General features: G+C 41.3%; 1 protein-coding gene across 1 annotated transcript in view; it reads right to left on the reverse strand.

The window, feature by feature from the left end:
• Positions 1-27,792, reverse strand: part of scat (VPS54 subunit of GARP complex scat) — a 127,871-nt gene that overhangs the window by 56,478 nt on the left and 43,601 nt on the right. Inside the window, exons 9-12 of the mRNA XM_080280659.1 lie at positions 20,420-20,562; positions 12,580-12,706; positions 10,732-10,839; positions 9,213-9,359 (exon numbers count right to left, since the gene is read on the reverse strand). Of these exons, the coding sequence (XP_080136785.1) occupies positions 9,213-9,359; positions 10,732-10,839; positions 12,580-12,706; positions 20,420-20,562 (525 nt within the window). The remainder of the gene's footprint in view (positions 1-9,212; positions 9,360-10,731; positions 10,840-12,579; positions 12,707-20,419; positions 20,563-27,792) is intronic.

A 27,792-nucleotide genomic window follows, 5' to 3' on the forward strand; every position in this document is an offset into this window, starting at 1 on the left:
GTGACTTTACACTCCCTCCTCTGTCTTTCTTTCCTTAATTCTTTCCTCTTCCTTCTGCCTATGAGTGACTCTACACTGAGTGACAAGCCAAATGGTTTCCTGTACACTAAGAAACCATTTAATATGCTGGGTGGTAACCATATAACCAAATTATGGCGCCTGGTGGTTTAGTGGGTAATTAAGGTGCTCCAGTCAGACTGTGCCGGTGCAGGTTTATATTTAAGGGGTGGTTGGGGTTTACTGCTCACGTAATGCCACTAAGGGATGAGTGAGGCTGGTCACTCTCATCTTAAACATCAGGACCAATTTCCCTAGCCCCAGGTTCCTACGCTCCTCTGTGGGGCAATACAGGATTGGATGATGGATGGATGGATGACTGGTTTCTAGTAAGGTATGTTCTTAGCAGGTGAGGCATTCACAGAACTGTCAGATGGTGTTGTACTTAACTACAGAGGCAATACGAAAAGAAGAAATATTCGTAGGATTTCTATCTATCTACTGCCAAACGCTTTAATCCTGTAAGGGGTGGCCACACACAAAGCGCCAACATATCGCCCTGTTCCCTCCCATTTCACTACCCTCCCCCCAGCTAACACCCCCCCTCTCTCAAACACCTCTCCACTCCATCCCTCCATCTCATCCTTGGCCTCCCCCCTCCCTCTTCACCTCACTCACATACACTCTCCTTAATAGTCTCTCACTCCTCATCCTCTCCACATGGCCAAGCCACATCAATGTATTTCTCCTAACACTTTCTATCATATCCACATCCACACCACAATGCTCCCTCACTTCCTCACTTGTCTGTCTGTTTTCCCATGTACCGGTAACTCCACATGCGCCTCTCAAAATGTCTCATTTAGGATTTCTGATCAATAATTACTTCAGTGGCAATTCTAAAGAATTCTTCCTATAAATGAAAGTGCAGCATGCAAAATAACACAAGTGAACAGAAAATACAAGATGAAGTTAATCCAAGTCTATGCTCCAACATTACAAAGAACAAAATTTTATGATGCTGTAGAGAAAGCTATGAAAATGCAAAAATCCAGTGTACATTTGAGATCGTTTTCGTTTTCGTTTTCGTTTTTAAAGGCTCCAACATGCTTGCATGTGTCGGCCTTGGTCACCTAATGGCAGCTCTCCACGCTGCACGATCCATTGCAGCCTCCCTGTTCAGTCCCTTAACCCTAAGGTCACACTTAATGACCTCGTCCCATGTCTTTCTCGGTCTACCCCTCATAACCCCACCCCCAATATTAACACTTCTCACCTTCCTCACCCAATTATCATCCCCCATCCTCTCCACATGTCCAAACCACCTCAATCTACCTCTCCTCATCACAACACCAACACACTCCAGTCCCATCCTACCTCTCAACTCTTCCACTGTAAACCCAGCCCCTCCAGGCCTTGGACGCAGGGACGCACTGCACATCCACCTAATCATTGGTATTTCTGTACGTCTGAGCCAGCGAATATCTTCCTCCTTCACTGCCCAGGTCTCACTGCCATACAGGATTACACTCCTAACACATGCTGCATACAAAGACCCCGTAGCACGTAGGGAGAGCCCTCTCAATGTCAGGAGAGGCAAGAGCTCCCTGAACTTCTTCCAACCACTTCTCACCCTAGCCACAGAGCTAGCTCCAGCTCCACCTCCAGCACACAACATGTCTCCCAAATAACAAAACTCTTCCACACACGCAAGAGATTCACCAGCAAATTCAATCCTTTCACGTCTGACAATCTCCACCTGCTCACCCCGGCACGCCGTACACATAAAATCAGCATTATCTCGCAGTCTACCTCTGATACCACTACATCTCTTATGCACCCATTTATCACACACACCGCACAAGATGGAATTACTGTACTTCCCACACCCTTGTGGCAACTGTACATGGCCACTCTCCCTCGTCTTTGACAGTACCACCACCAACCCTAGATATCATCACTTTTGTTTTATCTGCATTTACTCTTAAACCCTTTTGCCCCATACCATCTCTCCACTTCCTAAACCTTTCCTCCGCCTCCCTTTCATTCTCTGCAATCAACACCAAATCATCAGCATACAACAACTCCCACGGGAGTCCGTTTCTAAAGTCACGTGAAAGGGCTTCAAGTACCATGATAAACAACATGGGACTCAAGACTGACCCCTGATGCACACCAACATTCATGGAAAACTCATCACTCAAATCTCCATTCACTCTCACCTGGGTGTGAGCACCCACATACATGGCCATAACCACCCTAACCAGCCACTCCTCCAAGCCAAGCTTTCTCACTGCCCACTTCACCATCTCTCTAGGGACTCTGTCAAAGGCCTTTTCCAAATCAACAAAAACAAAATAAAGATCCCTTCTCCTACCAATATATTTTTCCTGAAGCTGTCGAACAATGAATATGGCATCAGTGGTCCCCCTACCTGGCATGAACCCGAACTGCATCTCATCAATATTCACTCTTTCTCTAATCATACCTTCTAAAACTCTCTCCATTACCTTCATTATCTGATCTAAAAGCTTTATACCTCTATAATTTCCTCTTTCCAGGGCATCACCCTTCCCTTTATACACATTTACAATTACACTCTTCAGCCAATCATCTGGGACAACACACTCATAAATAATCCTATTTATCAGATCAGTGACTAAACTCACCCCTATATCGCCTGAGGCCTTCAACATTTCGGCAGTCAACCCAGACACACCTGCTGCCTTCCCCACCCTCATCCTGCCTATTGCCTCACTCACAGTAGCAGTATCAATCAAAGGCCAAGAGCCAGACACTGGAACTGCTGGCTCCAAACCTTCCCTGTCCCAGTCAAACTCCTCATTCAACAACCGGTTATAATGCTCTCTCCATGCATCTTTAATATCCTCACTGTTCACCACTACCTTTCCTTCATCATTCTTCACACACTGCTCACCTATGATATCCTGATTATCCCTCTTCACCTGACCTGCCACCCTAAATATATTTTTCCTTTCCCCATGATTTAGGTTATCAAGTAATTGTCTCTGTGACTCAGACTTTGCCCTGTATACCTCTCTTCTAGCCCTACGCTTGGCAGTAAAATATTCCTCTTTGCTACCACCCTTCTTCCATTCCCGGAAAAGCCTTCTTTTCTCCTTAATTGCAACTTCTGCACCCTCATCCCACCACCAAGTTACTTTATGTCTTGGTGGTCCTCTTGTCCAGCCGCATGTTACATCAGTAACTCTCAAGAAATTGTTCTTGAGGGCTCTGTACTGTTCATTAACGCCTCTGTCTACAGCTCCCTGTTCAGCCACCACTCTCCTCAACTCGCTATAGAAGGCATCCCTTACTACTTGGTTTTTCAGCTTCCATATTTTCCTCCTAGGTACATAAGTCCTCTTTTTCATCACTTGTTCTTTAAGCACCATATCACAAATCAACAGTTTGTGCTGCTGCACACACTCCTCACTTCCTATAACTTTAACATCCCTCACTAACCTCCTATCGGCCCTCCTAACCAGAGACATTAATGCAAAAATAGGGAAGAAAACAGTACATGAGACCAGAGACAGGCATTTTGGAATGGGTATTCTGAATGATGTAAAATGATAGTGGAATTTACAGAGAAAAACAGCCCTAGGGTGATGAATACTTTCTTTCAAAACAAACAAAATTACTGTAGGAATTAGATTTTGAAAGGGATATGGTGAAACGAAGACTGAAATACGTCACTCTCACAGACAAATCACATGTTGGTACAGCAAAGAATGTACCTGTGCCAATCAAAGAATATGTAGGAAGCAATGAGAGAATGGTGGGAAATCAACTCTGTGCTGCTGTAAGTATTTTATGAACTTATTATGACAATATGTACTTGGGCGGTTAATCTCCGCTGGGTTGATTCTTTGTAAGATAGTTCATATTCTCCAAGTCACTGCATTATAACCAACGTAAATTGTACCTCATATGAGGCTTGCAGCCTGGCCTATACAGACCTCCATTTTGCCTCATATGAGGTCTGCAGCTCAGCAAGGGTCAAGTAAAGCCATAAAACTGTAATGCTCAAAAGCCACTTCATATAATTCCATTGAACCCTCGTCACATCTTTGTCACCCTATGACAGATCAACCTCTGACAGGACTTTACTTGAGATAACCTCAACAGACAGTGGAGTAAACCTGTATAAAATTTCCTGTTTTCCTCCTGGATTCAGTGGGCTTAATTCACTAAGGAATGAATCCACTCATACCTTAATGCTGCCAGTTTGCCAGTGTATACACTGAGCTGGCATGTATTTTTTGCCACATTTCTTGGTCCTTTATATGGAGGGGGGGGGGGGAAATGAATGTAGACACTAATGAAGAGCACAGAGCGGACAACAAAATGATAAATGTTAAAATAATTTCTACCTGTGGTTGAAAACTGTTCATACCTATGTCATATCATGCCTACACAATGGGTTACAGTATGCATACATTTCACTGGATATCCATCCCTCACTTACTAAGTTATTAACACCATTAGGTGGTCCTGTTCATGCAACATCCTGGGGCAAAGTTGGGCCACCCACTGAGGCAGACATGAGCCACTATGTTAATACAGTTTATCAGTTATCTCTCTTACACTACTTGAGATACCAAGATTCATTCCAATGACACGTAGCATTTTATTTGCTCACTATAACCATCTGCAGTAGCTAACTGTGCATATAAAACACATAAATAATGACAATACAAAAGAGGAACTTGGACTACATCACCACCTTCTGAAGTTACCTTACTTCATGCTGTTTCTGCATGGCTTTTTAAACTTTCTTTAATATTCTGAAGTTAATAAACTCACTCTCAAGTACATACAGATACCATGGAACTTTAGCCTGGGGGTAAGGCCCAAATCCTTTATACCCTGTAGCCCAGAGTAGTGGCGCATGCAGGTTAGGTTCCACGGTATCTGTGTGGGACTGCCCACATCATCAATGTCAACTTCTTGTGGCCACGTACTGTCGTATATTTTCCTGAGTTTAGTAGGCGTTCCAGGAATTTCATCTGCATCTCACATTCTTTTACTGACAACAATCTCTCAACATATTACATATTTACTTTCACATGACACTGAAATGTTCACTCACTGCCACAAAAAATGGTGTATTGGACCAGGTTGGCCCTGCTGAGGTGTACACACACTGGGACAAACTTGGACCTGCAATGGTCATGGATCATGACAGCCACTTTTCTTTTTTTTTTCTTTTTTTTCATGTTTCACATATGTATACACTGACTAATATCCACTTAAAATTTCACTTTTCTTTGGCTGATATCATATAATCAGGAAGAAACTATCCCACACCAGGTTTTCAGAAACAAAGTTCACCACCATGTTTATGTTTCTGGGAGAATACACACTTTACTCAAAATTCTTTCATTCATTCATCATCATATCCTGTGTTGCCCTATAAGAAGTGTAGGAGCCCTGGGCTAGGCAAATTGGTCCTGACATAAGATGAGACTGACTAGCATCACTCATCCCTGAGTGGCATTACATGAGCAATAAACCCCAACCACTCCTTGGATATAAACCTGCACCAGCTCAATTCCATTGGAGCACCTTAATTACCCACTAAAACACCAGGCACCATAATTTAGTTATATGGTTACCACCCAACGTAGTAAATGGTTTCCCTGAGTACAGGAAACCACTCGGCTTGTCACTCAGTGTAGAGTCACCCGTAGACAGAAGGGAGAGGAAAGAATGAAGGAAAAAAAGACAGATGAGGATGGAAGCAAAGAAGGAAAGAAGAGGGCATGCACTGGAGAGCAGCATTACTTTGAGTGAGTGGATGGTGAGTGCCCCCACTATTCTTTCATCTTGTCAACACCAATAATAGCAACTTCATACCTGTAAGCAGTACACATAAATGGCTACTCTCAAAGATAAATACTTGAAATCCTGATTTTAAAAAATTTCAAGATGTTATTCCTGATAACAATGACCTAGTCCGGCTTGCCCTGGTGGTATGCATGGTCTGATATACCCTTGTTAATGCTACAGAAGATTTACAGCAGTCTCAATGACAATGTCATGTCTACTTTAAACAGAAAAATTCAACATAAACAACAGGCTCTCATCACACTCAGTGTAGTCCATGACATACAGTCCTACAGGTAGGTCTAGCAACATTTCACCCCTACTTTTTTTTTTTTTTTTTTTTTTTTTTTTTTTTTAGGAAGGGAGAAAGTAGGAGAAGAGAGGAAGAGAACAGTTGGGGAAAAACAGACGGGAAGTTGGAGAGTAACAGTTGGTGGGCTGACTACCTAGCTATTTTTTTTTTTTTTTTTTTTTAGTGTCATTGTTTGGGTAGAAGTTCATCTGGGTAATGAGTTTTATTTGTTTTTTCTTCTTTTAAAATGATAATGTTTGATAATTATATTGTTGGTATTTACAGGTTCATTGGAACATTTGTGTTATTTGGTTCTTTAATTTTAATTCTTTATGTAGTCTCTCTGAATTTCGTTGACATTGGTGTTATTTTATTTAATTATTTATTTTTTTTGAGAGGGTTATTAACCCTCTTACTGTCAGTCTGTAAGTATATGTGGTATTTTGTTATGTTGCAAGCTAGCTAGCTAAGTGTATAGTGGTTGTGGTTCGACGTTGCTTAGTTATAGACTGCTGGGAAAGTTTCTGTTTATATATCTGGTGTTGTTAAGTTGTTGCTGTATTCTGTTAAAGGCCTCATTGTCCCGGTTCTCTATTTTTCGCCAAATTTTCTTTGCCTGTTTATGCAGTCGTATATTAACTGGGTCTATTTTTGTCATTGCGTGTAGCTCCTGGGTGTTGTGTGTGTAGGGGTATCTTGTGTTTGTTGCAAAACTTATTGCTCTGTTTTGTATTCCTTGTAACTGCAGCAGCTGTGTTTTACTGAGTGTGTGTGTAGGAATTGGTGGGTAATCTAGAACCGGGAGAACTAGGGCCTTTATTAGGTGTATTTTTAGTCTTATGGTTAATTCTTTAAATCTGTATAGTTTTGTTAGTGCATGGCTGGCTTTCCCTATTCTTTCTTTGATCTGTGCAGTGTATCCATTTTTTGTTATTTTAAGACCTAATATTTTCCCAACATTACTGAATTCCGTTGGCTCACTGTTGATGATGAGTGGGGGGTTAAACCTTGAGCCCAGTGCAATGATGGTAAATTTGTTAATGTTGGTTTAAATTTTCCATTTGCTTTCATAATCATTAATTATTTCAATTTCTCTTTTTGTTTGTCTGTTTATCATATTTTTGGATTTTCCCCTTTAGGGGATTATTTGCGTGATATCGTCTGCGTAACTTATGTTTAGGCCTTTGTTAGGAGGGGGAGTGTCTCTTGTGTATAGTGTGAATAGTGTTGGGGACAGGACACTGCCCTGAGGGACCCCACAGCTAAGACCAAATCTGTCACCCAGGAAGGAACCAACTCTTACCCTTGCACCCTTGCCCTACTGGTCCCTCTTATCTTACTTTATCTGTTTTACCATTCTTGGTTGAACAGAGAGAACAATGTCACAGAAGAGGGAGAAGTAATGCAAAAATTTGCCAGATTTGAAGGAGCACTGGACCGAAATTACTTGCTCCACACAAAGTTCAGTTTAAACCTGGATAACTTATATTGGCAAGGTTTTTATTAGGGTACTAAAAATGAGAAATTACTGTAGCTGAATACAGGTAAAAAGGGTCATGATCAGAGTGCTTGGTCTTGTGTTATGTGTAAAAAGGGAGCTGGATGAAGGATTATTCTGTATGCAACTTGTTACAGATGGGTTCACGAAGGATGCAGGATGTGAGAAATTTTCAATGTATAAATTGTACTGGTATTATGGCTATGGACAAAAGAAAGAAAAGTGTCCCCTGGGGAGACAGCCACCTAGAATGGAGTTTTGTTACTTGGGGGACATGATGAGTGTACAAGAAGAAGCTTGTTGTAATGAGGACTGAATGATGGAAATTTAGGAAACAGTTACTTCTTCTGACTGTGAGAGACCTCTCCTTACCTGCCAAGGCTAATCTCTACAAAACGTGTGTGAGGGGTGTTATGTTCAATGGTAGTTAGGCTTGGCCTGTAAGAAAAGAGGATATGAATACAGATATGGATGAGTTGGGTTTCACAGGCAACTGAAATGAGAATAGTGTGCAATGAGAGATTCGCTGAAAAATACTATAAGAGAGGTAATGCACACCAGTAGGTTGAGGTGTCCTGAATATGCTGAGAGGTGGAAAGAGGACAACTGGCTTAGAAGGGTCATAGCTATACAACTATAGGGATGAATGTCCACAGGCTGACTGAAAAAGACATGGGGAAGGCCTCATGTGAAGATCTTAAGACTATGGCATCGAGCAGTGATGAATTAAGATTGCAAAACAAGGAAAGCAGCATGTGACAAAACCTATGCATTCTAGCACTGTCAACAGTCTCTAAATATTAATGCAAATATTTAGATTCTGTTAACCTATATTTCCTGTACACCAGGCAACCATTTACTATGCTGAATGGTAACCATATACCCAGATTATGGCACCTGGTGGTTTAGTACGCAATTAAGGCATTACAATCGGACTGGGCCTAGGCAGGTTTATATCAAAGAGGTGGCTGGGGTTTATTGCTCACACAATGCCACTCAGGATGAGTGAGGCTGGTCACTCTAATCTTAAATGTCAGGGCCAACTTGCCTAGCCCCAGGCTCCTATGCTCCTCATGGGACAACACAGGATTAGATGATGAATGAATAAATGAATTTATGTGCCAACAAAAAAACATATAAAAAGAATCACTTATGATGAGCAGAGGGTGCAATCATCAGAACACCTGTGACTGTGCTATAACCCCTCATGTCATCACACTCAAAACACACATACACACACACACACACACACACACACACACACACACACACACACGCACATAAACTTGTACACAAAATGACAGAAAACACTTTAGGTTGTTTAGGTAATCTGATACATGAACTAACATGAGGCATGATGATGCCTTTGAGCTAAAAATTATTTTAAAGACAAAGGTTGAGCCTGAGGCTGAGGCCATGAAGCCATGACTGGGATTAAGCCCCATGTCTACTGGAGACAGCCAGAATAGTGTACCTTTCTTATAACATCGTCAGAGGGTAGAGGTTAAGGGTTCACTTGAAACATCTTGTAGTTAGTACAGATTTCTTATCACATTATCACTGAACACTGACCTTGACCCTGGCTATGACTATGTTAAGCCTGGCAGTGATGGAGGAGAGAAGGGCCAGCCAAGCACTGATACTTAACACTCGAGCCTGATCTGCTACACTCGCTGAATCCTGGTCCACCTCCACCTTGCTCACTGCCTCAGCAACTCCCTGCAACACGTTAATATCACCATCATCCCGACTAATACATGGGGTGGGTGGGATCAAGAAACAGAGAGTTTAGAAAAAAAAAAAAAATCCTTATAACACAAAACATGCAATGTGCAATGCAACAATACCTTGTTTTCCCACTATACCCTATTGCTCTTCCAGAAAATCCTGACAAACACTTAAGGCACCATAACTTTCTGTGGCATTTACACATGAGAGGTATGAGTGGTATTTTACTGTAATACAGCATCTGGTCTAATTCAACAATAAAAAGAGGTAATTATTTCTTCTGCATGTACAGATAGTTTCCTCACCCAATAAAATGGCTATCTTACAGTACAGGCACACCACCAATTTTCTGGCATCTAATGGTCTGGCACTTTTTTAATCTGGACAAAATTATGAGAGACCATCTTGTCTAGCCGTGGGCTCCTACACTCCTCATGGGGAAACAATGAATTAGATGATGGATGGACGGATGACTTGAAATTCCTGTGCCCGCAAGACTAGTTTACTGGGCAGCCACATATGATGCTGAGTATAGTGCATGCTCACTTGGAATGCTTATGCTGCATGTCTTGGTGGTGATCCCTGTATTCTGCTTGATTATTAGCTTATTTTACTTACATTTAACTCTGGCTATGGCTTCTAGGAAAAATGCAAGTGTCAATGGTGGTATCAAGCATGAACACCAGTCTATATTAATAAATGATAAGGTAGAACTGTTGTAAATATTGGATCATGTTGTTTCCGTGCAGAAGCTGGTTCACAATGTTTATTATATGAAAAAGCTAAGGGAAAAAATGTTGAAATTCTATGCAGACAGCAATTTAAAGAAGCAAATGAATATTGGAAAATCTCGGAAAGATGGTCCCTGTTGAATTATTATACGTGACGTATGTGACCTTCGTAGTCCAGCAAAATGGTTAATCCAGCAAGGCCTGCAACCAAGGGTGCTTAAAAAATCAGTGATGAACCTGTACTGGTATTCAAACTACAGTATACAAGACTTTCAAATGACCAGTTCAGATTTCTCAATTCATTCATATATTTATAGACACCTTAGTGGCATGGTTGACAGAATCACAGATCAGAGAATAGTGCATGTTAATGCACCATGCTTCAAATCCAAGAGGTGGCCAGAGGTTTTACAGTCATCTAAGAGCTGCCAGAGACCTAGATGGTCTTGTTAATGATCAGCAGTCAAACATTGGGTTCTCCTTCTCCCCCAAAGGAGTAATAATGGATTGGTTACTGCCATAAGTACCATTACAGTAAATAGCCTCACTACAATTATCAATTCAAATTTTACATTGTCCTTTCTTTTGGCACAATTACATATACAACACACTGATTTCTCTACTGAACTCACCTCTTTAACAGTAGCTTTGATGGCAGCATATATTTCTTCTTTCAAGTTGTCTAAGAAGTCAAATTTCTGTAATCGCAGTACACCAAACACTACAGCAATCAAATGGTCCTGAAACAAAAAAATTTACAGTGACACTAACCTGACAAGTAACTCTTCTCTGTTTACCAGTTTGATTTCACTGGGTTAAAATTTGCCTGGAGTCTTGTCAAGGAATCCAAAACTTATCCTATGGGAAATGGGTTTTCAGTTATGAGTTAACTCTTAATATCCTCTCCCTCAACATCTATCTGTTATTTCTCACTCAATTAATCCCTTCAGTTTGATGATGTGTGGCAGGTGGGGGTGCTCACCATCAACTCACTCAATGTAGTGCTGCTCTCAGGTGCCTGTCTTTTCCTCTCTTCCTTCCTTCTCTTCTTCCTTCCCCTTCTGTCTTTCTTTTCTTCACTCTTTCCTCTTCCTTGTCTATGGGTCACTCTATACTAAGTGACAAGCCAAATGGTTTCCTGCACACCAGGAAACCATTTACTATGCTGGGTGGTAACCACAAAACCAAATTATGGCACCTGGTGGTTTAGTGGGTAATTAGGGTGCTCCAAGCGGATTGAGCCAGTGCAGATTTATATGCAAGGGGTGGTTGGGTTTTGCTGCTCAAGTAATTCCACTCAGGGATGAGTGAGGCTGGTCACTCTCAACTTAAATGTCAGGACCAACTTGCCTAGCCCCAGGCTCCTATGCTCATGGGGCAACACTGGATTAGATGATGATGATGATGATGATGATGATGATGATGATGATGATGATGATGATATTTTAATCTGTTCTTCCAACCTCAGATGATTTTGCACAGCTAAGGAAAGACTCTCTGAACTGGAAGGGCTGTTGCTCCTGTTGTTATTGCTGAGTAACATTGGTCTGTCTGTCTGAGCAGACTCATCAACTGCAGGTAAGTACCTGCCCCTGCAGGGCCATCCCACACAGTGAACCAATGTTCCCTTGTGGTAGACAGCACATGGTCATAGTGGGTTTGGTTCTTGGATGGATGCTGCATATGCACCTCTTCACCCAGTTAACAGGGGCACTGTAGCAGGCTCCACATCACCATGTTATCTGGTTATATGGTTACCACCCAGCATTGTAGTTTCCTGGGATACTGGAAACCATTAGAATAACCTTAAAATGATAAAATGTGACAGGAAGATTGGGAGAAACATGAAAAGAAAAGGGCAGACACAGAAAACGAATGATAAAAGTGAAGGAAGAAGTAAACAGCACTACACCAAGCAAGTGGATGATGGCTGCGACCACCTACCACCTGGAAGGGTTGTATACAACCTACAGTGACCCATTGATTACCAAGGATCCTTCCTCAGTTGAATAAAATTGTTATGAAATAACAAGAATGAAATGAAAATACTGTACATCACCGTAGTGATGGAATTAAGCCAATGAAGCGAAGATTAGTTTTCTATAGAACAATTCATCATCATCATCAGTCAGACCCTCTATTCTCACCAATGGATGGTGTGAGGAATATAACAACTCCACATTAATCTCTTCAGTAGGATGATGTATTTCGTATTTTATTCTTGTTTCCACATGACAATTTTATCACTACAGGAATGACATCTTGCGGTGAATGATTCCATTAATCCTCCAAATATGGCTGCTCTTTATTACGCTGAAAAAAACTGTTGGACGGTAGCAAGTATAATATACACAGGGCATCACTGTACTAAATGGATTTGCCTGTCTGTCTTCTGTCTATAGCCAGATGCCTTAATCACAGTATAAATACAGTTAATGTTATTATACTTTAAGTTACACTATTCATCCCTTCAGTCTTACCTCTTCAAGTATAGGGCGTGTGTCATCAAGTGGCCGGTTGAGATCCTCAGTGATATACTTAGTGAAGTCTGCAGACACCATCTTGTCAATCAGCTTCTCGTGTTCAGACAGCTCGGAACTCAAATGTCTGAAAGTAGTCAAAATTTTCTGTTGAACTGTAATATTATTTACCCAAAATTTTCTGTTACAAACTGTAATACTATTTCTGAAATATATTGGCAGGTTATATGGCTACCGCCCGAAATGGTATTAATGGTTTCCTTGTCTGCCATTCTCTGTAGACACCTGAAAGTGGTCCTATGTCAAGTGAATGGATGATGGGCACCTCCACCGACCACCATAGCCGTAACAAGAGTACGTAAAAGATTTTTCACCCATTCACTGAGAGAGGTCCCTCTTACCCTAAAAAAATAAATAAACAAATAAATACAGTAAAACCTCGATATAACGGACTTCAATAGACTGGAATTCGCTTTTACTGGAAGCAAGGAGCTACCGGATGAAATTTTTATATAGGAAAAAGTCCAATAAAGCCAGAAGCAGTCTGGACTGCCTGACCACTTCAGCAATGTTCACCACAATAAGGCAAATAAAAGACAAGTTTATCAGTGTACAGTGTAGTACTGTATTATTAAAGTACGAATATATAATATACCATTTGCGTATTGTAGTGAATGTATAATACAGTACAGTATTTCAACGGTAGTGAAAACAGTTAAAAAAAACATTGTGTGATCTGGACTAATGTATTGGAAAAAGTCTAGGTTAGCATGGGGAAGCCCAGATGTTGCTTTTATTGGAATTTTGCTTTTTTCGGAATGGCTTGGGCCCCAATTAGCCCATTATAGTGAGGTTTTACTGTACACAGGAATCTCCCAAATCATGTGATCCTAAAAAGCGGATTCATAATACGTGGCAACATCATGCCACAGTTTGCACTATCAGTAACTCGTGGATTTTACATGAAATATGCGAATGGGGCCTCAAAAAGGATGCTTTTCTGATGTCTCGTGTAATACGCACCACCATTTTCTCAAGCCTGCACGACTAGTCGGGCATAAACCAATCACAGCCAAGTATGTCAATAACTAAACCAATCATATTCCAGAGTAGCACTTACTATAAGCCAATTACAGTGCTTCCATCCCATGCCAAGCATGAAGGACATGAGCACTTGATCCCCTTGAACCCAGCTCAGTGCACTGTCTCCTTCCCATTGTTAGCATGAGGTTCAGGTGTGGTGAGAGGACCTCCCCCCCCCCCCATGCTTCATCCGCTTGCCCAGTGTTATAATGGTCGACTGTAACCCTCCTAAGCCTACAACTTCTTCGAGGATGGGGAAGAAGAAGCCAATGTTGCCCACCATTACAGACTCAACAAGACAATTCCTTACAGGCACTGCAATTCCATCCTTATTATAACAAACTCATGATTTCAAATTAAGTGATTTTGGTACCTATGTAACACAGACAGTTAACTGCTGAATTGTAACTGCAAGGAGTGAGGGGGAAAAAAACACAACACAGTACTGTATACCCATTTCAGGGTATTTAAGGATGCAGGCAGGTTGCCCGCAACACTGTTACTGATGATCTCTCCAAATGGCCTCGTTGTTTACCAACCACCGTTCCAAGAGGACAATTCAGTGTATCATGCATTCTAAATGCTCATTTATAGCTTTCACAGGTAAGTTTATAAAAATGCCCAGTAGCTGTTTAAATCCTGGAATAAGAAGTAACCTGTGAAAGATTCATTTCAATTGAAAATGTGGAAAGGCTGCACCTGTTTACAAAGACACGAAGGCAGCTGAGGGTGATGATGACACTACTTCCATTGTCTCCACGCTGGACTTGAAGGGGTTCCTGAGGGAGGTTGAGGTAAATGTATGGTTTACTTGGGGCAGTTCATATTCCTCCAGTTTGTTTCCCGTATATTTCTGACAATTTTCAGGGTGGTATATTACCTTTTCCACTTGAAAAATTTCCAACTGTTTTTATCATCACATTCCTTAAGCCATACCTAAGACAGTTTTGTTTCTGGCGTAGTGGAAGGAACTCAATCAACATACTCAAAGGTGGCTTTTGTTTCCCAATTTCCCAAATGGAGCTTAGGTTAGGCTTGGTTAGATTAAATTATTTGGTGCAGTTAAGCTAGGTTAGGTTATGTTTAGCTCAACACTTAGGTCAGGACAGTTCCTTTCGCCACTACGCTCACAATTCAAATAAGAATTGTCATACAGAAACAGCTACAAACAACAAGGAAATAGATTTCGCATGAAACGTTTCTTTACCACCCCAGAAATAATCAGAAAAATAGAACAGACTATCTGGAAGAAAAAGAGCTGATTTGGTAAGGTGCTTATACTGCCTCAAATAAAGTGTATGTTTACCAAGGGATAAGGCAGCACAGAGGCAGCAGCATGAGGCATAAACACACTTGTCTCGTGCTGAGAGGCCGTAGTCTGCCTCAGGCCTTGGAACCCCTCTCCCCTCCCCTGTCCATTTGTCAGACAGAGTCAGGTAAGAATCTTATATTGTTCATTCCCATTAAATATTCATTTTCATTTTTGATGGCTCCAACATGCTTGCATGCATCAGCCTAATATGCTTTACTAAATTCTTTTTCAGGTTGATGTTGGTTTGGGGGTAAGGGGGGCTTTATTTCCAAGATGACAGACCCACAAGCAATCTTCCACATAAGTTTAGCTATTTCTTATGGAATTCTCAAAACACGGTGTGTGTGCTTAGTGTCATAAAGCTGCGATTTAAGAGATTCCACCGTAAACAGAAATAAAAGAAGTCACAAAATGGAAGGGATTGAAGCTGTTTTCAGTATTTTCCTACAAGAGGTTCCTCTATGCCAAAGAAAACTATCTGGGGGTAGAAAGAAAATAATAAAATACACTAAAAATAAAAATACTGTACTGTAATAATAATAATCGGCAGTGGTGGAGGTGACATCATCAATTATAGTATCATCATCATCATTGTCATCAATCATCATCATCATACCCACAACCCTACTTCCCACTAAAAAACAGGGTTTGATGATCCAAATAAATACAAAAAAGGAAAGAATAAAATTCAAAGGCATCATCATACAGTGTTGAAGAGGTTAATCCCTACAATCCAAAGATGTCTCTCACTTCAATTAAGTAATCACCAAATATTTCATTCAGATTAGGAGATATCTCTCTTACTGATGGGGTGAGGCTGTATCTAACCCATCTAGTGTGAACCTACAAATCAGCTATTTAAGTAACAACAGGACCTAATAAGCCAATTTTACTGCAACTAGTATGGACTTTTAACCTATATGCTGCAATATACATCTAAGCTGATTCCAAAGGGACTGCAACATACATGTTGGAAGTCAGCTGAAAACTTAATTTAATACTGTCTTGGTGCTCATTATGGCTAAACTAAATTCTTTTTCAGGTTGATGTTGGTTTGGGGGTAAGGGGGGCTTTATTTCCAAGATGACAGACCCACAAGCAATCTTCCACATAAGTTTAGCTATTTCTTATGGAATTCTCAAAACACGGTGTGTGTGCTTAGTGTCATAAAGCTGTGATTTAAGAGATTCCACCGTAAACAGAAATAAAAGAAGTCACAAAATGGAAGGGATTGAAGCTGTTTTCAGTATTTTCCTACAAGAGGTTCCTCTATGCCAAAGAAAACTATCTGGGGGTAGAAAGAAAATAATAAAATACACTAAAAATAAAAATACTGTACTGTAATAATAATAATCGGCAGTGGTGGAGGTGACTGTAGCACCAGTCGAGCAGGGCAGTACTCCCGAGGTGGATGGAAAGCTGATGACAGGGAGTGCTGGAGCTCCCGTTTCATCAGCCCTCAGGACTAGTTCCTGACCATCCCCCTTTGCTGAACTTTTTCAGTGTCTCAGTTACACAGAGAGTAGGCCAGCATGCTCTCCAGTACAAATTTCTCTATCTATCTTCACCAAACTACATGCACAGTACACACTACACTTCCTATTCAAAATTTACCAAAATGGCGTCAATTCACCTAGCATCGGAGTCCCCAGGGGGGGGGACCATAAATGCCCCCGCCATCTGCCCCTCTCCCGGTGACGACTCGAGGTGCCTGGAACCACTGTCTGACTCTCTTCTTCTTCATTTCTGCAACATTCGCGGCCTTTCATCTAACTTTCACTCTGTTGAGCACCACCTCTCCTCCTCTAAACCTCACCTTCTTTTTCTAACGGAGACTCAGCTGTCTGAGGCAACTGACAGCAAACCCTTTTCTGTATCCTCCTACTTTCTCTATACTCATTTCAAAGCCAAAGGTGGCTGTTGTGTATACATACGCAATGACTTATCTTGCTCTCGTGTTCCTGAACTTGATTCTTCTGAATTCTCCACTCTCTGGCTTCGGCTTTCCTGTCATTCTCTGACTAAATATATCTGTGCTGTTTACTTATACCCTAATTCTACTGACTATCAAAAATTCTTCGACTATCTTACTTCTACGATGGAACACATTCTGTCCATTTCTCCTTTCTCTGAAATCTCCATTCTTGGAGATTTCAATGTTCACCACCACCTTTGGCTCTCCTCTCCTTTCACGGATCCACCTGGTGAACAAGCCTACATCTTTTCTATCCTTAATGACCTAGAGCAGCTTGTACAGCACCCTACCCGTATCCCTGACCGCCTTGGAGAGAGCTCCAACATACTTGACCTCTTCCTCACAACTAATCCTTCTGCTTACTCTGTTAATCTTTTCTCTCCGTTGGGCTCCTCCGATCACAGCCTTATTACCTTAACCTGTCCTATCGCTCCAGTACGGCCTGCGGACCCTCCAGGAAACGTCGTCTCTGGCATTTTGGAGCTGCGGACTGGGGAGGCCCTCAGGCAGTACTTCTTTGATTTTCCCTGGAATGATTATTGCTTCCATGGCCGTGAGCCATCTGAGTGTGCCTTGCGCATTACGGAGGTTATTCTCTCGGGCATGGAAGCATACATTCCTTTCTCATATCCTTTGACTAACGCAAGAAAGCCTTGGTTTAATCACGCTTGTTCTAATGCTGTCCGCAACAAGGAGAAGGCCTACAAAAGGTACCGGAGCCAACCCACCCCTGAATCACATAATCTTTACGTTTCTGCCCGGAATCGTGCTAAGTCTGTTCTTCGCTCTACTAAAAATAATTTCATCCATACTAAATGCTCTCAACTCTCCAACTCGAATTCTTCCCGCTCCTTCTGGCACCTTGCCAAAAATCTTTCTAACAACTTTACCTCATCATCCTTCCCTCCTCTTTTCTACTCTGATGGTTCTGTAGCTATTTCTTCTACTGATAAAGCAGATCTCTTCGCACAGACTTTCTCCTCCAATTCCACCTTAGACGATTCCGGTGCTGTTCCTCCATCACTTCCCCACTCTGACTTCCTCATGGCTGACATTAAAATTTCTTCAGTTGATGTATTTTCTGCCATTACTGGCCTCAGTACTAACAAGGCATATGGGCCTGATGGGGTCCCTCCTGTTGTTCTCAAAAACTGTGCTTCTGTGCTTACACCCTGCCTAGGCAAACTATTTCGCCTTTGTCTGTCAACTTGTACCTTTCCTTCTTGCTGGAAGTTTGCTCTCATTCAGCCAGTCCCAAGAAGGGTGACTACTCCCAACCCTCCAACTATCGTCCAATTGCTTTAACGTCCTGTATTTCAAAAGTTTTCGAGTCAATTCTTAATAAAAAAATTTTAAGGCATCTTTCCTATCACAACCTTCTTTCCGATCGTCAGTATGGGTTCCGTCAGGGACGCTCCACTGGCGATCTTCTCTCCTACCTTTCAGACTCCTGGTCATCCTCCTTTCGGGACTTTGGCGAAAGCTTTGCCATTGCACTTGACATCTCAAAGGCTTTCGATCGAGTCTGGCATAAATCTTTAATTTCCAAACTGCCCTCCTACGGTTTCTATCCTTCTATCTGTACCTTCATCGCTGCTTCCTTTCTGGTCGTTCTATAGCTGCTGTCGTAGGCGGCCATCGTTCTTCTCCTAGATCTATCAACAGTGGTGTTCCTCAGGGCTCTGTCCTATCACCAACTCTCTTCCTTTTATTCATCAATGATCTTCTAAGCTGTACATCTAACCCTATCCACTCATACGCTGATGACTCCACCCTTCACCTTTCCATTCGGTTCCTACAACGCCCATCTCAACAGTTACTTCAAGAAACAAGGGATGAGGCTATGGCACACCTAATGTCTGACTTGGCTCATATCTCTGACTGGGGTAAAAATAATATGGTTGTCTTTAATGCTTCTAAGACTCAGTTCTTACACCTATCAACCCGACAAAATCTTCCACAGGTATACCCACTAATGTTTAATAATATTCAGATTAATCCTGCATCATCCTTGAACATGCTTGGGGTTTCATTTATTTGGGACTTATCTTGGAAAGATCATATTACATCTCTTGTAAAATCTGCTTCCAAGAGATTGGGTGTGCTAAGCCGACTCCGCTCTTTCTTTACCCCTGCACAATTGTTGACTCTATACAGGGGTTTTATCCGCCCCTGTGTGGAGTACAACTCTCATGTGTGGGGAGGCTCCCCACATACAGCTCTTCTCAATAGGGTGGAGTCAAAGGCTTTTTGTCTCATTAACTCTCCTCCTCTTACTGACTCCCTTCAACCTCTGTCTCTTCGCCGCACTGTTGCATCATTATCTCTTTTCTATCGCTACTTTAATGGACACTGCTCCTCTGAACTGTCTGCTTGCATTCCTCCACCTCTACGACGGGCGCGTAGCACCCGTCTGGCAGCAAACTCTCATCCCTTTTCTGTCCAACTCTCTAATGCAAGAGTTAACCGTTACTCCCAGTCTTTCATTCATGCAACAGGTCAGCTCTGGAACTGTCTCCCTCTGTCTGTATTTCCTCCTGCCTATGATCTCCAGTCTTTCAAACGCAGTGTGTCCAGGCATCTCAAAATGATCGGATCTTGAATTTGGCTCTCTATTGTATTTTGTTTTTCTCTTGGAGGGAACTGTTACTGCGGGCTCATGGCCTTTGGTTCCTTCTTCCTCGCATAAAAAAAAAAAAAAAAAAAAAAAAAAAAAAAAAAAAAAACTGCAGCAGGTGCAGTACTGACCTGAAAATCTGCACACTCATATTTCAGTATGTCCTCTTCCATCACATACCCATTACACTGGTCACTGATGAAATACAGTTATAAACATAAGAATTTTTCATTAAAAATCACTGAGCATAGATAATATCGACCTAATACAGAAACATTTTTTTTTTTTTTTTTTTTTTTTTTTTGCACCAAGGGAAGAGTAGATTTTCTCTTAGCTGCAATTTAAAGGTTAACTGCAAAAATGAGCATTATAAAAAGGCTACATACAATGGGTTATTACTGTACCAAGCATGGCACTCCAAGACACAACTTACGTACCACCAGAAACAATGGAGAGAAAAGCAGAACCAGTTATAAAGCTAAAGTAGCTGAAGTTGTTCAGACTGAAGTTGAGCAGCTTCAACAGACCAGAAATTTAATATATATAAATACATCCATTTACCAGGGGACAGAAATGGCTGGTGAACAGTAGGGCATTCAAGGCTCACTCTCTGCCATACTGTCATTCAGTAAGTTGTGTCTTGGAACACCTCAACTGTATGAATTATGCAGTTTTGAAATACATCCTTACTTATAAGGAAGATTGCTGGTAAAAAAAAAAGAAAATCCTGGTGCTGAACAGATAACCCTCACAAGCACCTATGACTCACTCTCAGCTAAGATATTCTGGTATTATGTGGAATATGATCATCTGACTAATGCTGTCCCAACCATGAGAAGGTTATGTAACTCACTTGAGACACCTGACGGTGGACAGCTCTGTGTGAAGGAGGTCCTGTGTGGTGGAGATGAGGTCCAGTGCAGCAGTGAACTCCTGTCGAGCCAGCATCACCTGTATAGTGGCCTGCACCTCACGCACTGCACTCATCACCTCCAGCTAACAGGGAAAGTAGACAGAATCAGTCATCACTTGGCTCATTCTATCCTATGTTTACTTACTTATTTGGGGAAAAGCAGGAAAAGTCAGTCCACATTTACACCCTTCAATTCTATTGTGTATTTAGTGTGCATATTATATGGGGAAAGGTAATTACAGAACTATACATTCCATCATCATTTAATCCGGTCAATCCAATGATTTATTTACTTTTAATATGGGAAAAGCAAGGAACAGTCAATCCTCATTCAACTCACGCAATCCAATAACATTTATTTTTCATACTGGGAACAGTATGGTACATCATCAGTCCTCACTTAACCCAATCTGATAACTTATTTAACTTTTTATACATACTGTACAAGGAAAAGTAGGTAAAGTCAATCACCATTTACCTCAATCAATCCCTTGACATCTTTGGTATTTTATAAAGTAAAAGTAGGTACACGCCAACATCGCTTAACCCAATCAATCCCACAATATATTTACCTTTTCATTCAGGGAAAAGTAGTTATGTTAGGATGAGTACGGTACTGTATGCACGCATGCACTTAATGTCCAACACATATACTGTATGTACCATTTTTATTAGGGAAGAATAAGCAGTCAGTACTCAACCCCATCAATCTCATGACATATTCACTACTATAAGGAGAAAATTAAGTACTCAGTACAGTCAGTTCTCAATTAACTCCTTCATTTCAATAATCAATTAACAATGCTTTATTCTCATTTCCCTCTGACAATATTACCTTACAATAGACTTCTTGAACTGGAAGAGTTAGATATAGTCTTAATCAATGCCATCAGTATCCCTGCTTGTCGTAAAAGGCGACTAAAAGGGTTGGCGGAGGGTTAGTGCCCCTCCCCGGAAAACAACTAACTAAAAAAACAAACAATAAGCCTCGGACAAGGACTGACCAAACAATGACTATCAAGGACCGGACAAAGGACATGATTATCGGAACATGGAATGTAAGGGGAGCGAATGATGAGGTGAAAGAGAGAGAGATTGTCCAGGTGCTTGAGGGTGCGAAAAGTGGATGTATGTGGAATAACTGAAACAAAATGGAGAGGAGAAAGTGTGAGAGAATGGGAGTATGGATGGGGTATATGTGCAGGAGTAGATGAGAATGAAAGAGCAAAGGAAGGAGTATGTATAGTTGTGAGTAAAAGATGGAAGAGGAGCATAAGACAGTATGGATCAGTTGGGTCTAGGATTGCGTGGGTAAAGTTGAAAGTTGGAATACAAATGTGGGCAATTGTGTGTGTGCATGCGCCAACGCAAGATCGTGCTAGAAGAGTGAGAGAAGAGTTCTGGACAAATGTAGAAGTGTGCATGGAAAAGTTTGGAAGGAATGAGAGAGTGTTTTTGATGGGTGATATGAATGGTAAAGTTGGGAATGTGAAGGTGGATGGAATAGTTGGTGAGTGGGGTGTGCCTGCTGAGATAGATGAGAATGGGAGTGCGTTAGTGGACATTTGTGCTGGGAGGGGGTTGGTGATAGCCAATACCCTCTTCAGGCATAAAATGATCCACAGGTATACATGGCGAGTGATGAGAAGGGTGGGTGGTGAACTGAATGAAAGGAAGGCAATGACTGATTATGTGTGTGTGGATGAAAGGATGCGAAGATGTGTAATGGATGCAAGAGTATATAGAGGATGGGGGAGTGGACTCTCTGACCATTACTTGGTGGTGGCCAGAATTAGATTTCAAGTAAGATGGAGGAATAGAAGAAGGGAAAGATGAGAGGAAGGAGTAGTTGCAAGGAGAGTGGATAGGTTAGAAGAGGATGAGAAAAAGGCAGAGTATAAGAGAGAAGTGGAGGAACGATTGGGCAAATATGAACAGGAGCAGATGGGAGATGTGGAAGGTGTGTGAACGATATTTACAGAAGAAATATGTGCAGCATGTGATGTGGTGTGTGGAAGGAAGAGAAGACGGAGGGGGGTGCAAGGAACAGCGTGGTGGACTGAAGAGGTGAAACAGGCTGTGGCACAAAAGAAGAAAGCATACAATGAATGGATGAGAAATAGGGGCGTGGAAGAAGTTGAGAGGTGGAAGAGAGAGTTATATGTAGAAAGAAAGAGAGAGGTGAAAAGATTAGTAAGAGAAAGTAAGAAGAGAGTGGATGGGGAATTTGGAAGGAATTTGAGTGTAAAGTGGAGGGACTGTAAGAAAATGTTCTGGAAAGAGGTGAAAAGAGTAAGATAGGGTGCAAGTGAAGTTAGCAGGGGAGTGAAAGATAAAAATGGTAGATTACTAGTGGAGAAGGGAGAAAAAGTGAGCAGATGGAGAGAACACTTTAAGGAATTGTTGAACGTAGAGGATGGAAGTAATGCGACTATAAGTGGCTGGGGAATGGCTGGGAGAAGGAGGGAAGTGAGAAGACAGGAAGAAATCAGTAGGATAGAAGTTGTGGAAGCAATGAAGAAAGTTAAATCGGGGAAAGCCCCAGGAATTGATGGAGTGTGTGGTGAAATGCTGAAGCATGGGGGAGAGATAGTAGTAGAATGGATGTGAAAGATGTGCAGATTGGCCTGGGAGGAAGGTAGAGTCCCGGAGGATTGGAAGTCAGGTATAATTATTCCCTTGTTCAAAGGAAAAGGGGAAAAAGAAGTGTGTGGTAATCATAGGGGCATTTGTCTTCTTAGTATAATAGGAAAAGTGTATGGTAGGATACTTATTGACAGAGTTAGAGAAAGAACAGAGAAATTAGCTGGAGAAGAACAGGGAGGCTTTAGGAAGGGAAGAGGTTGTGTAGATCAGATATTCATTCTTAGATCTTTAGTGGAAAAGTTTCTAGAGAAGGGAATGAAGTTGTATGCGGCTTCCATGGATTTGGAGAAAGCATATGACAGGGTGGATAGACAAGGATTGTGGAAAGTGTTAAGAATATATGGAGTAGATGGGAAGTTGTTGAATGCTGTGAAGAGTATGTACGATGGTGCGAAGGCTGCAGTGCGAGTGGATGGTGAACTAAGTGAATTTTTCTCTTTGAAAGTTAGGTTGAAATAGGGATGTATCATGTCTCCATGGTTGTTCAATCTGTACATGGATGGGGTAATAAAAGAGGTACAAGGTAGGGTAGTGGATGTTGGAGTGGCCCTGGTGAGAGAGGATAGTGTTTGGAAACTCCCTGTACTGTTGTTTGCAGATGATACTGTGTTGTTGAGTGAAGACGAAGGGGAGCTGCAAGGCTTGGTGGATGAGTTTGGGAGGGTGTGTAAGAAACGGAATCTAAAGGTGAATGTAGGGAAGAGTAAAGTGATGGTCTTTGAGAGAGGTGAAGTTAGTGAATGTACAGCGAGGTTGGATGGTGAGGAATTGGAAAATGTGAGTACGTTTAAGTACTTGGGTAGTGTGATGAGTAAGGATGGAGGTTTGGCGGGTGAAGTGCTTGAAAGGGTACAGCAGGGAAGAAAGGTTGCTGGTTCTTTGAAAGCAGTGATAAGAAACAGGGAAGTGAGCATGGAAGTGAAAAAGTTACTACATGACAGTATTGTGATACCAACTCTAACGTATGGAAGTGAAGCTTGGACGTTGTTTGGAAGGACACAAGTCAAGAGTGAGAGCAGTGGAAATGAGTTATTTAACCCCTACACCGCGGGCTTGTTTACCAGTGACTTGCGTGTGCCGCGGGGTTATTTGGGCTCCGACAGACTCTCAAAAAATATTTGCCAAAAATCAGTTATTAGTCCTAGAATAATAAAATTACATATGCTTATGGCACATACCTTCAGCTTTCTCCTGGAATGTTTGTTGAGCCTTCGTCGGTTACCGTAGGACTTGTGGAGACCTCTGAAGTAGGGTAACGAAGTCTCCACTTTAAACTTCCCGACAACCCGTAATATGATTACCACAGCCAGATACAAACACTATAAACACTATTCTACAATTTTCAAGTAGTTTGGGATCCATACTCAAAAAAAAAAACACTGTGAAAGCAATGGAAATTACGAGCGCGTCTGATCGTCGCACTGGCACTAGTTCGCTCTTAGTAGTCTGTCATTTATTATTCATAAAACCCCTCACACTTTATATTTCTATTACTATTTAACACTTATATATATCTACAGTCTTTATTCATAAGTTTCCTTCAGTAGTATTAGTTTATTGTCACTGTAGGGATTCAATTTCTTTCAGTAAAATACGTAGCATTCACTTTCTCGTCCTGTATACTGGCATTGAGAGTGAATGTCACTTTCATCTTCACTCTCATAACTCATAGCATTCAGACATGCTAGAGTGAAACTTTCACTTTCATTACTCCTAGGGTATATACTCGTATTCTTATAATACTACTCATTTACATTTCTATTTACGTTCTCTATTTTATTTACGTTATTTACATTTCTATTTTATTTTCACTGTGTTGTGCACTGTCACTTGAAATAACTTATAAAACTGTTTTCCATTGTTCACGTATATTTACATTCATTACTTTCACTTGCTGTTTACACATTATTTACACATTATTTACAATTCCACTTGCACTGTTTTACTCAATAGAAAGATCGTAGTCACTCTTTTATCAATTGTCAGCCCTTTACCTCTTTCCACACGAGGTTTAGTAGGGGGTAAAGGTCACAGGGCCATTTGCATGGGGGTGAAAAAAGGCCTTGAAGTCAGCAAGAAGAAACATACGTACTCTCACTTCGGAAGTTGAGAGTAACCTGATAACGGAGGGCTAGCGTGGAGGCCTGCTAAGGGGTTATTCAGGGTTACCAATATTACCTCTTGAAACAGCTAAGTCTAGCACTGATATGATTGGCAGGAAATCTAGACAATACATTATAAATTTGGTAGTTCCAGGTGAATGTAAATATCACTTAGGCTTCTCCCTTCCCTCCTTACATGTATATTTATTTCAAAAATAGATTAGAGGCCTACTTAGGAGACATTTATTCAGAGCTACCAATGTTAGATCTTGAAACATCTTTGTTTAGCACTGATATGATTGGCAGGAAATCTAGACAATACATTATAAATTAGGTAGTTCCAGGTGAATGTAAATATCACTTAGGCTTCTCCCTTCCCTCCTTACATGTATATTTATTACGAAAATAGATTATAGGGCATATTTCAAGGGGAAAAAAACAGCGAAAATTAGCGAACGAGTGCACATGAGGTGTTGTCAGGTGATAATTAGCCAATTCCAGGTGTTTGGCACTCTCACTTACCTTATTTCTTTCTTGTATATATTATTTGGTATAAGAATAGGACATAGGGCTTATTTCAATGGATGAAATCAGTGAAAAATTCCAGGGAAGATTTACTTAGCGTAGCACGGCCGGGCAGGCGAGAGGATAGGGTAATGGTGGGGGGGTAGGGAGGGGAGTCAAGAATGGGGAGAAATGGCTAAATTGTCAACAATGGATGGGAGTACAGATGAGATTACGAGTGCTGACTAGTGTTGGACATTGGCAGTACTGATAGATGATACAAGCCCCCACTTGGAAGCCCGGGTGAATTCAAAATAACACAGAATCACAAAAGCGACGCCCCGCGGTATGATCCCTTGCTCCCAAGCATCACGAAAGTGACGCCCCGCGGTTAAGGGGTTAAGAGGAGCCTGTGGAGTCACATGGAGAGACAGGCTGACGAATGAGAATATAAAGGAGCGTTGTGGTGTTGATGTGGATGTGATAGGAAGCGTTATGAGGAACACACTGAGGTGGTTTGGCCATGTGGAGAGGATGGAAGGTAAAAGAATGACGAAGAGAGTGTATGTGAATGAGGTGGAGGGGGGAAGAGGGAGGGGGAGGCCGAGGATGAGATGGAGGGATGGGGTGGAGAGGTATATGAGAGAGGGGGGTGTGAGTTGGGAACAGGGCAGTGAAATGGCGGGGGACAGGGCGACTTGGAGGCAATTTGTTTGTGGCCACCCCAAACGGGATTGAGGCGTCTGCCAATAGATAGATAGATAGAAGATAGCAAGAACAAAATAGAAAATACAATGATCCCTTGGTTATCGCACACCTGGTTACAGCATTTTCTTTGTTATCACTGCAAGATGAAAATCTGCACTCCTGCCATTATCGTGTAATTCTCAGCTCAAATACAACATAACTGTGCATCTGAGCTGGATTCTCCCCACAGTGGTGGTGCAGTGTTTGTAATTTCTGATGGCTTTGAGGGATTCCAAGATGAGGCCCTTCAAGAAGAGTTAATCCCAAGTGGTGGAGACCATTAACTCTCCACCCCCTTGCTGCAGAGACCCTTACCTCAAGCCCATCTCTCTATGGTATGTGTTTCCTCCTTTTTGTGCCCTTTTCATTACTTTCTATTAATTTAACCATCAGACATGGGGTCTGTTACTGGGTTTCTATTACTATTACTATTAACTTCAATGGATCTCTATTATTATTATAATTACTTTAGTGGTCATCTATTACTATTACTATTACTTAGTCATCTATTAGTATTACTTTTACTATTAATATATTATTTATGATAACAGTATTAATTAAACAGAAAATGGTTTTTATTTTCAGTATCGTTGGGAGGCTGTTCCGTGGAATGCACAAGTATGTCTAGATCATCTGATGGCCTGTTGACCACTCTCCATTCTGCACGGTCTCCCATGGTGTACCTGCAGCTTGGAGAGCAGCCAACAGGTAACCAAGGTGAGAAGGCTGTTTTTACTGATTATGGTAAATGGTATAAAAGAAGTGCCTGTAAAGGGAAAGTAATACACAATTATCTATTACTTTGCCTTCTACTGTTATTACAATTACTCTTACAGCCTGGAACTTGTGATCTATCACTATTACTATTACTCTGAAAATCCTGTAATAGTCTATTACTATTACTATTACATATTTCCACCCCATGTCTGCTAACCATGCCTATGCGTGTTTTTGATATTTACCGTAACAGTATGTATGTATTTAGTGGTTCTAAATTATCATAAAAGGGAATATTTGGGCCTGCACTTGGGATCCCTAGCACCAGAAAGATAAGCCCAACAGGTTCTGTGCTTTCGTTATTGCACAATCCCATTATCACACACCATGTTCAGTATCAATTACACACGATAACCAAGGGATCACTGTACAGGACATCAACAGTACATCATTGGACTTAGGGTTCAAATCTAGGATTTGTGTTTGCAGAACACTACTTTAAGTTAAACTTCTTTAAGTGAAACATGTATCAGTTTCATGATTGATATTAAAAAAAAAAAAAAAAAAAATCACCATCATCATGACCATCACCATCAT

Source organism: Coenobita brevimanus, chromosome 86 (genome assembly GCF_032717465.1).
Source record: "Coenobita brevimanus isolate Jiangsu-jjx chromosome 86, ASM3271746v2, whole genome shotgun sequence".
Taxonomy (NCBI): Eukaryota; Metazoa; Arthropoda; class Malacostraca; order Decapoda; family Coenobitidae; genus Coenobita; species Coenobita brevimanus.